The sequence below is a fragment of the Papaver somniferum genome, chromosome 1 (genome assembly GCF_003573695.1).
Source record: "Papaver somniferum cultivar HN1 chromosome 1, ASM357369v1, whole genome shotgun sequence".
NCBI lineage: Eukaryota > Viridiplantae > Streptophyta > Magnoliopsida > Ranunculales > Papaveraceae > Papaver > Papaver somniferum.
Window position 1 is genome coordinate 106,066,006 of NC_039358.1, and position 10,966 is coordinate 106,076,971.

The window sequence follows — 10,966 nt, forward strand, 5'->3', positions numbered from 1 at the left end:
AATACCCTCACCTCTCGATCGGATACATCCATCGATACTGAACTGGACCTGCATCTTTTGCTTGTTGTGTTAGATGAATGGGCAAATGCATCATCACAACAAAAAAATATGGGGGAATATTCTTTCCAACTTGCACAAAGTAATTGCGATTCTATCTTGTAGTTTATCCAGATCCTCTATCTTGAGAACCCCTGTACACAACACTTTAAAAAACATACATAACTCACTCAGTGCTTCCAATATATCCCCATCCAAGTGTCCACGTAAGGAAATAGGCAATAAATATTCCATTAATACATGATAGTCATGACTTTTCAGACCCATAATCTTTCGATCCTTAACGTTCACACACCGGGAAATGTTTGATGAGTATCCATCGAGAACCTTAATATCCTTCAAAGTTCTAAAAAAGATTCTTTTTCTTTCGGAGACATGACAAAAGAAGATGTTGGCACCACTACTTTATCTCCCTCTTGTCTCAAATGTAACTCCGGCCGTAATCCCCAGTTTATCAGATCCAACCGGGCCTTAAGATTGTCTTTCGTTTTCCCTTCTACATTCATCACTGTGCCCAATACAGTTTCACAAATATTCTTCTCAACGTGCATCACATCGACATTATGAAAACATATAATTGAGCTTAAGTACGGCAACTCATGAAATATGCTCTTTTTTTTCCAGTTGTGTTCAAAAGTAACCGGTGTTATTTCTGTCAGACCAGTCTGTTTGGCGTTCTTACCAAGCTGAAGTTGTCGAAAATGAGCCAGCTGTTGAGCAATTTCATCCCCATTCATCAGATGTGGCGGTTCTCTAAGTTCTTTCTCTCCATCAAATGCTAACTTCTGGTGGCGCCAATGATGACCAGCAGGCAAGTATCGGCGATGATGCATGTAACAATACTTGCCCCCATTGCTCAGTCGTTCTGAACATCGGTCAGGCCCACAACACGGACAAGCAAATTCCCCTTTGGTGCTCCACCCGGAAAGCATAGCTAGTGCAGGGAAATCACTGATGGTGCCAAGTAATGCTGCACGACATTTAAAATTCTCTTTCTTTGAAATATCGTAAGTTTCAACACCTTCATCCCACAATTCCTTCAATTCCTCTATGAGTGGTTGCAAATACACATCAATGTCGTTTCCTGGGGATTTGGGTCCAGGAATTATCATAGACAAGATAAAATTTTCCTCTTTCATGCACAACCACGGTGGTGAGTTGTAATTGATGAGAACAACTGGCCATGTACTATGTGTATACAACATATTCCCAAACGGATTCATCCCATCAGTTGCTAATGCAAGTCTTACATTGCGAAGATCAGCTGCAAACGCTGGGTGCTTCTTATCAAAGGTCTTCCATGTCTCTGCATCAACTGGATGCCTCAAAACTCCATCATTGGGACGTCTTTTGGCATGATATCGCATATAAGAAGCGGTATTTGAAGACATAAATAACCTCTGAAGTCTTGGCTTCAATGGGAAGTACCGCAATTGCTTTACTGGAATGTTTTTACCTCTTGGTGTCCTTCTGATTGATTCGTTATCTACATTCAATTCAGTAGTTTTCCATCTTGAAGCATGACATACTGGGTAAGAAGTTTTATCTGCATTCTCTTTCCAGAACAAAACACAATCATTCTCGCAAGCATCGATCAAAATGTAGCCAAGCCCCAAGCCCTTGATTGTTGTTCTAGCTTCATAAAAATTCTTTGGTAGTTTGGCATCCGGAAAGGCTTTGGTCAAGAGACTCAACAACGCATCAAACCCCTTGATATTCAATCCACCGAGGGACTTGACATGAAGCAAGTGCACAATGAAGGATAATCTTGAAAACTTTTCACAGCCAGGATATAGTGACACCTGCGCATCGTTCAACAACTTGTAAAAATTGGAGGCGTCATAGTTCATTTCTTGCAGCAAATCAGACATTTCTTCATCGTCGTCCTGCACCACATTTCCAGTATTGGTTGTTTCCCTCACCTGGCCATCCCCTTCTCCATGGTATACCGAATCGACATATCCCTGCATAAAGCCATTCCACAGAATATGTCCGTGCACTACAGACACAAGCTCTCTCTTATTGTTATTGCAATCCTTACAAGGACAAAAAAAATTCTGGTCGGGTTCTAAATCCCAACTCGCATAGTCTATGAAATTTCGAACTCCTGCTTTGAATGCATCGTCGTCTCTTGGCAGTCCTATCCAGCTCTTGTCAATAGTAGTGAAGTTTTGGAAATCCATCCTATGAACATAAAGAGTAAATGTATCAATTCGATTTTGATGAGCAATTTAGATGTAAATATTTAAGATACCTAAAAATATAGTCTGAATTAGATCACTAAACTAAACATGCTCCAGTAAATTCAACATCAATGGTAACCAATAGCTTTATTATATCAAGACAAAATCCAGGGAACATCATGACATAACGAACACGAATGAGAGTTAGTTATTAGTTAATAGCAAAGCAAGTCGCAGTGAAAGCCTGTATAGAATGGATATAATTTATATGGCAGTACATTTCAAGTAGAATCGTGCAAACATGGGTTGTAAGACTTTCAGCTGATGAAGGACTTGTTTAGATACTTATTAAACGAAAAAGCAAGAATCAAGGTCTATAAAGAAGACAAAGATCAATTCACACGACATTTATATAGATTGTATTTTAAGTTTCAAAATTATAATTGACTAGGTAATTTTCACAAACAGTTATAGGCCACTCTAAAATATCAATTAGAACTTATTAGGTAATCAATTCAAGGCTTGATTTATGATGGTAATTATAACTTATTTGGCTGCCTAGATTTACAAATCTTCATGAAATCATTTATCACATCAAAATATATACACATCTTGATATTAAGAGTTAAACACAAAGAAATTAGACAATTTCAAGCTAAGTATGTCGGTGTGCAAAATCATCATAGCAGGAAAAGAGGTTCACGGACAAAGTTAATTTGTTAAATTCTCGGTTGATAAACATACATATAACTAAACTAAATTGAGCCCATAACTAAAATAAAAGAGGTCAACAGAAAACATACCTTGGTAAGATGAAGGTTTGAATCAAAAATCGATAAGTTTCCTGTCAATAGAAAAAATATCAATTAGGGTTCCGAAACCAATTTAGGGTTTTGTTTACAGTGAATGTCAAACGATTTTAGGGATCCCTTTATAGATGAAGAGATACGCGGGAACAATCCCTCCCAAAAATTAATTCATTTGATTTTATCCCGCGCAAAAAAAATTCTGATGGTGAACAAATTTCATTAGAGAGTGGAAAAATACTCTGATAAGAAGGTTTCTGGGATCTAATCCAAGGTTCGGTTTATTAAGATAAAAAAGAAGCAAACTGGTTCAGCTAGAAAATAAAACATGGTCCACCACGAGATATATCAAAGAAAAAAAAATGTAAATATTTGGTGTTTGTGTGTTCAGCAAAAATGTACATGTGCCATAATTCTTTAGATGAAATATTGTTTGTCACATTAGCCCATAGGTACGAGTATTACTCAGACTCAACCATTAACTTTGGTCAATATCTCGGTTCACCGACATAATCTATTCGTCTGACCCGATTCACTCAGTTCGGTCGGTGTACTCGATTCTCCTTATCTTGTCCTGTCTATTTATGCCCCCATTTAGTTTTTCAGTCATGGTGTCAACCTAGTCTGTCAACAAGTCTTGCCAGTTAAAGTTTAACAACTATGCTTATATATACTAACTAAATTTCAAAAAAAAAAAACACCTCATAGTCTATAAATCCAACTTGCAGCCCCTTACTTCATCCCTGAGTTTTGATATCTCGGGATTAGCTTGAGATTTTCTAACTCAATAAGAATGGTTACATCTTAAGCTTCAAATCGCGTCAATTCAAAAGGATGGAGTTCCTGTTTCTTCATTTTTGCTCGAACTCGTTCCAACTCGGTCAAATTTTCAACAGAATTGTCGAGTCTTGATTGTGTAACTATATTTTGACGCAAATCGCCTCAATTCGAAAGGATGAAGTTCCGGCTTCTTCATTTTTGCTCGAACTCGTTCCGACTCGGTCAAATTTTCAACAGAATTGTCGAGTCTTGATTCTGTAACTATATTTTGACGCAAATCGTCTCAATTCGAAAGGATGAAGTTCCGGTTTCTTCATTTTTGATCGAACTCGTTCCGACTCGGTCAAATTTTCAACAGAATTGTCGAGTCTTGATTATGTAACTATATTTTGACGCAAATCGTCTCAATTTGAAAGGATGAAGTTCCAGTTTCTTCATTTTTGCTCGAACTCGTTCCGACTCGGTCAAATTTTCAACAGAATTGTCGAGTCTTGATTGTGTATCTATATTTTGACGCAAATCGTCTCAATTTGAAAGGATGAAGTTCCGGTTTCTTCATTTTTGCTCGAACTCGTTCCGACTCGGTCAAATTTTCAACAGAATTCTCGAGTCTTGATTATGTAACTATATTTTGATGCAAATCGTCTCAATTCGACAGGATGAAGTTCCGATTTCTTCATTTTTGCTCGAACTCGTTCCGACTCGGTCAAATTGTCGAGTCTTGATTATGTAACTATATTTTTAATTATAAACCGTCTCAATTCAAAAGGATTAAGTTCCAATTTCTTCATTTTTACTCGAACTCGTCCCAACTCGATCCAATTTTCATCAAAGAAATATTCATATTGTTTCTTATTTATTTATTATGATTGGCGTGTCGAGTTTTGATTGTGTAATAAATCTTGATGCAAATCGCCTCAACTTGAAAGAATAAAATTCTAGTCTCTGCGATTTACTCGAACTCGTTCCAACTCGGTTGAATCTTCATTAAAATATACTCAAATTGTTTTTGATTTATTACAACTGAAGTGTCGAAAGTGCTGTTTTGAAGAATGTTACTCTTGGTCTATCTGCCGACATCTAAAAGATTTTGAATATTTGATGTGGATATATTTTTTAACTTTGACATAAAAATAGTGAAATTTTGATTCTTCTCTTCAATTTTATTTTGTGATATGCTTTATCTTGATCAAATTTTCATCAAAAATATTCAAATAATTTATAATTTACTAAATTTAAGTACCAAGTTTTAATTATAATCATGTAGTACGGGACAAATTTTAATTCAAAACTTAATCAGATGAATAATGATAATATGTGCGAAACTCGACAATTATTCAAGGATTGAAAAATGCCATGGAATTAAAAATCAACATGATTATGAGCGAGAGTGAATTTTTTTTTATAACTAATTTTCATTAATTTTATGTGGTGTTATAATTTTAATATGCTTCACAAATTAATTTAACAAAAAAAAACTTTTTCTTATATACAGTATTTCTTCTTGGGACCGTTAAAAATAAAATACCAAAGCCTTTAGTTTATCGTGTACGCCCAACTAAAAAAAGAAAAAAAGAGAAGGAAGTGAAACAGACGCGTGTCTTTTTTTTTAACCAAGGAGCGTGTCTTTTATTTCGCAATGTAAACATAGTTTTCTCCTGAAGAGTCAATTCCAGATCCAGCGTATTTCTCCCCATCTCTATCTTAGGTAGAAGATTTCTCCTCCATCTGATATTTTGGCAGAAAATTAAGGATTATTCATCGAAGTTTTGTTCTACAATTTTGGAAATATCTCTGCATCGCCGTAGGATGATTGTGTTGATTACATTGATAAGGATTGGAAGAAGAATATCAAGCGGTAATAATCTCAGTCCAAAAAATTTCGATTTGAACCCTAACAATTTTTGGGCGGGATGAAAATCAAAAGAAAATCCTTTTGGGCGGGGATTATTCCCGCTTGGTGTTTTGGAATAGCTATAAATCTCAACCCTAAAATCATTCGAGAGATGTTAAGAGATTTATCTTTTTTGGGGAATTATCAGAGATCAAAAACAGCAAGGTATATCTTTTTTATGCTTATCTATAGCTAAATAACTTACGATTTTTGATTTGATCCATGAGTTCATAAGTTGATATTAGACTATTTGATTGAATCTGAAATTGGGGTTACATATTTTTGTTGGCTAGTGTTTTGGTCTAAATTTGGCCTTGTCTCTAGATTTTTAGAGTTTTGTTTTCTTTGTAGCACTGTAATGTGTTTCTCTTGGATTCCTTTTACTAATACATTTAACCTTTTTCCTCAAAAAAAAAAAAAAAAAAAAAAAAAAACTGGGGTTACATAGGATTCATCTAGTTTTGTAACAATACAATCTTATTAGATTATCTTCGATTGAAAAGACTCATGATACATATTATTATCCAGTTATCAAACAATTTACTTGATTTGCTTGACATACAGGAAGGTGTGGAGTGATGACCATATCCCTCTTTAGAATTTAGGAAAGTGTGCATCTGAGGCTAGAAAATGCATATCAAATCGCCGCACTTTTTTACAAAGCAGTTAATTGTGTATGCTATCCTGCTTAAGTTGGGTGTTCCCTTTCCATCAGGTTGTGCAGAATGGTTCAAAACAGAAAATAATGCATCTAAATTATGATTGAATTTGAAGTTAGGTTACATTGGATTGTTATTGTTTAATAATAATATAATCCTATGCTTGTCTCTACAGGATAGTTACAGTTTTGTAATATCATTCTTGCTATTCAGATTTGGTTTCGTGACTGATCTTTTCTTATTCCTTTCCAGATGTCTCAAACCAAAAAACAACTTTCCAAGAACAAAATTGGGAGCTTCGACAGAGCAAGCATATCCCCTGGACAGTTGAGGTCAAATTACGGTAAGAATCATGTTGTCAGATGACGGTATATAATGAAGTGTGTAGCATGTGTTAATTTGTTCATTCATTGTTGTCCTACAGGTAGCGTAAGGAATAGAGGAGGAAGGGCTAGTCAACTCAGTCGTCAACAATCAGCGCGCCATTCATTGGAGGATTTGGTTGAACCACCATCGCGTTCAGGAAAATCAAGAAGAGGATCAATATTTCAACAAGTTCGTAGAAAGAAACAACAACTAATGAATCAGCAACCATCATGTCAAATCGAAGAGCATGAACAAGTGGAGGAAGAATACCTTCAACCACCAGAAGAAAGATCAGGAAGAACTCGTAACACTCCCTTGCCAACACGTTCACCACCACCGCGAGACAGGGGTGGACAAAGTCTTCCTATAACACCAAGCAGGTTACCTCTAATTGATGATGATTTTCTTGATTCTCCGAGAAGTTCTCCTAGAGGACTTGTCAGTAATCAAGTACTAACCAGCAGGTCTAATGATTTTATTAATTCTTTAAGGAGATCTCCACGGGGACTCGACAATAATAGGGTACAAAGATCGCTTGAGGCAGAGTACAGTGCTTCAAATACCGTACATATGCAAAGACATCGTCAAGTCCAACATCAATCAGATCAACTTTATAACACTCAAGTATCAAGTTCTTCTCGGCAACAACCATTGGGATTACAACATCAGGGTAGTCGAAGTTCATCTTCCCAACGACAATCTCAAACACCATCAAATGGTGCTCCTCTTGGAAACCGAAACATCTCGAATCAGAATACTTCACACTCTGAGCCACAACAAAATGATACTCCTGAAGATCAACACCTCCAGCGGAAGCATCCTTCACGTTCAACATCTAATTCTCCCCAGTCAAATGAAGAATGTGGTACTGCAGAAATAACGGGTAAGTATAAATGTATGCATATGTGAAAATAAAAGATGCAGACCACTTCATTTTATTTGTTTGCGCGAGTTCACTTATATGTTCATTTTTAATATTAAACAGCTGTATCATTAAGGAAAAAAAGAGGGCGCAGCTGTATGAAGGAACTTTCCAAATTTAGGGGACAAATACTTGAATTGGATCTCTATGAAGGTAGACTATGTCGTTATAAAAACGAAGTCGCAATCAATTCAGTGTGCATGTGGACTAGGCAAAGTCAGAACTGTCCTTTGAATTACGATGCATTTGATGATATTCCTCCTATAAATTCAGCGTGTGATCAAAAATCTCTATGTATGTATTAAAAGTCACTGTGTTATTCCAATTTTAATAATATTTTTTTGTTAAAGCAATAATTCTGATGTTTTAATGTCAATTATAACTCCCAGCTAATCAGTTTTTTCTCAACCAGGACTACTTTACATTCAAGTCTCGCACTGGAGAAGACCCAGAGGAAGCAATCAAGAAAATAATGAGGAATGCATATAATAGGCATAGGCACAAAATTCATAAAGCATACCTAAAGATTCAAAACCTTAGTAGTCACGAGGTAGCTTTGGCCTCCGAACCACCCTCTAAACTGGAGATTAACAAAGAGGATTGGATATATATGTGCAAGACTTTCGCCACGCCAGATTTCAAGGTATATACATTCAGTTACATGTGATCTTTTCATCAAACTATCATTGCTTATGTGTTAGATTCTGAGTTTACTCGTGGATACATTATAACCATAAAATTAGATAGCATATGCAATTTTATGTCACCTAGTGCTACACCCCTTATACAATTTCATTGCTTCTTTGAAAAATTATTGTTTCTAGTTAGGAATGTGTTCTTTTCTGTAAGGGTATGCATTTGAACTTCCTATCTGTTCTTTTATTGTCAAATATGCGTAGCATACCTAGTTTTAGACTGTCGCAAATAAAATGAAGTTTTGACTTTCCATGAAAGAGCCTCCTGTAGTATGTGTAGAATGTTTAAAATATCATGCTAGAGTTGCTTAAGCTAACAGATGGTGGAGTTTAAATGACAGAAAAAATCAGGCAGGGGGATTGCGGCTGCTAAAGCAAAGGAAATTAATCATAGTGCAGGCAATAGAATTTTTGCCAGCATAGAATATGAATTGGTATGCATTAATTGTATCTCATTCTTTGTCTACTGATGTTAGTCCGAATCCGTGTTTTATATATCGTCTAGTGTTAACTTACTTGGTTTGTATGCAACTGCTTGCTGCTTCAAAGATTGCGGAGAACAAGCCTTGTGATGCGGTGATTTTGTTCTCAGAAACCCATGGTTCTAAAAAATTACCACCGAAATGTCAGGAGATGAAAGTAAGACACTACAAATATACTTTGAATTTTGTGTCTTAATTAATCTCTGCAACAGTATATGATCATGTATGGCTATCTGTAATTTATGTAGAAAACAATGGAGGACATGAAAGAAACAACATTGCGAGGAGAATCTAGTAAAACTCCATCTGACATATATGAAACTGTCTATAATGAACAACGTGGTAGTCTTAACAAACGTCATCGCAAAGCTTCTCACACTCACAAGAGTTTGGCTGATTTAAGGGAAAAAGAAATACAATTGTTGAACGGAAGAATTGAGTCTCTACAGACAAAAAACATGCTACAGAGAAGAGAAACACGTCGGCTTACTGATCTAACTAATAGTTTTTTTCTAAAAATTATCCTTCCATGATTGTACCAGATGTATCAGATGATGAAATGTAGGATGATGCAGAGGTCTGTGGGTGAGATGAGGATCTTGATGTGGAAGATCAAAATGATGAGGATGACTATGATGACCTAGAGGATGAAAACTACATCCGTGACTATCTTGATATGGAGGACCGAAATGTTGAAGGTGCCATGGATGATGAATGATTTTCTTTATTTGAAAGACTGACATGGAGGATCCCAGTTCGGAGTGGGCCAGCCAGTGATGAATGAATTTCTATTTTATTTTGTTTTGTGTTTTTTTTCTTTCTTGTTTTCTTTTGGTATAAGGATATTAGGGTAGGGAGGATGATAACGTGTAGTATGGCTTTTTGAAGCATCGTGTAGTAAGGTGTTAAGACTTTTTACTGTTGGTTTTGGAAATGAAATGCATATTTTATTAATTTGTTTTGTCGATGCATACATTATACAAAAAAAATTTATTAATTAGGACATGATCAAAAATGGTAATTAACTAATTACGAGGTTAATTACGATATTATCATTACCATATTAATTATGATAATTATTTACGAGTTTAATTACGATATTAATTATAATATTAATTACAAGATAAATGAAGATATTAATTACAATAATTAATTATGATATTAATTACAGTATCATATGAATAAAACCAAAATAATTATATTACGAAATGTTAGTTTTCGTCACAGTTGCGGAATGATTTGGGAACCATGCCAACTAGTAAATTTAATTGTTTAACGATTCGGTAACTATCAATCAACTTCAACCTAGTTGTCTATACCTATTGTAATTATGAAATCATAATATTTGGCTACCACCAAATTAATTGCTAAATAAATCCACAACAAGATTTTAATTTAGTTGCCATATTATGTGGCAAGTTACTGACAACTACGATGACTATGTTGTTAATATGTTTGGAAACTCTAGAACAACTGCAAAAATTTGTGGTTTGAATTAATTGCATTTAACTAAGTAACGTATTTGGCTCCTATAACATAAGTTGCCAAAAGAAACCATGGCAACTAGGTATTTTTAGTAGTTGCCTTTACATTTGGAAACACTCCATACGACAACTTAGGCTCCGCAACTACCATTAGTTTCCTATGTGTTTGGCAACTAAAAACTCATCTTCGGCAACCAAATTGGTTTGGTTGCCAATGCTCATGTTTTTTGTAGTGCCAATCCCTACACGTCTGTGTGATACTAGTGCGCTCGCTAGAGTCGATTCTCCTCTAATCTTTGGTTTTCTTCTCTAAAACCAGGTTAACGACTTCATTGGGATTGTGAAGCCAGACCGATACTACTTTTATCGTAGTTGTGTGATCTGATCTTGCATCTTCTATCGTACGAGTACAATCTTTGATTGGATTGAGATCGTCAGAGTTCTCCGATAGGCAAGATAAAGAGGTCACAAACATCTTCGTCTCACTGTTTGTGATTCCTCGACGTCCTCTTATGTATTCAAGTAAGACTGTTGAGAGGTGATTGATTAATCTAGGCTGTTCTTCAGGAATATAAGACCGGATTATCAATTGGTTCATGCTCACCTTGATTTCATATCTTAAGACGAAACAAAAACCT

The 10,966-nt window shown here is 35.6% G+C and overlaps 2 protein-coding genes across 3 annotated transcripts; one reads left to right on the top strand and one right to left on the bottom strand.

Moving 5' to 3' along the window:
• Nucleotides 1-395: 395 nt before the first annotated feature.
• Nucleotides 396-2,240, bottom strand: LOC113348534. Its single transcript, XM_026592347.1, has one exon. It carries the CDS (start codon nucleotides 2,238-2,240, stop codon nucleotides 396-398), a length of 1,845 nt encoding a protein of 614 aa, XP_026448132.1.
• Nucleotides 2,241-5,734: 3,494 nt separating this feature from the next.
• LOC113331766 lies at nucleotides 5,735-9,001 on the top strand. Of its 2 annotated transcripts, XM_026578416.1 has the most exons (8): nucleotides 5,735-5,885; nucleotides 6,632-6,722; nucleotides 6,804-7,125; nucleotides 7,237-7,628; nucleotides 7,731-7,961; nucleotides 8,080-8,310; nucleotides 8,704-8,796; nucleotides 8,912-9,001. In XM_026578416.1, coding segments are annotated over exons 2-6 (1,038 nt in total). In that variant the 5' UTR covers nucleotides 5,735-5,885; the 3' UTR covers nucleotides 8,082-8,310; nucleotides 8,704-8,796; nucleotides 8,912-9,001. The 2 variants fall into 2 exon arrangements, with proteins under 2 accessions (XP_026434201.1, XP_026434195.1); XM_026578410.1 differs by having other exon boundaries at nucleotides 6,804-7,628.
• The last annotated feature ends 1,965 nt before the right edge of the window (nucleotides 9,002-10,966 follow it).

Bases quoted from the DNA above. Each gene is read 5' to 3' on its own strand.
- LOC113348534 (XM_026592347.1), bottom strand. From the start codon at position 2,240: ATGGATTTCCAAAACTTCACTACTATTGACAAGAGCTGGATAGGACTG.
- LOC113331766 (XM_026578410.1), top strand. From the start codon at position 6,632: ATGTCTCAAACCAAAAAACAACTTTCCAAGAACAAAATTGGGAGCTTC. The intron at 6,723-6,803 runs GTAAGAATCATG...GTTGTCCTACAG, and splicing joins ACAGTTGAGGTCAAATTACG to GTAGCGTAAGGAATAGAGGA. The intron at 7,629-7,730 runs GTAAGTATAAAT...AATATTAAACAG, and splicing joins TGGTACTGCAGAAATAACGG to CTGTATCATTAAGGAAAAAA.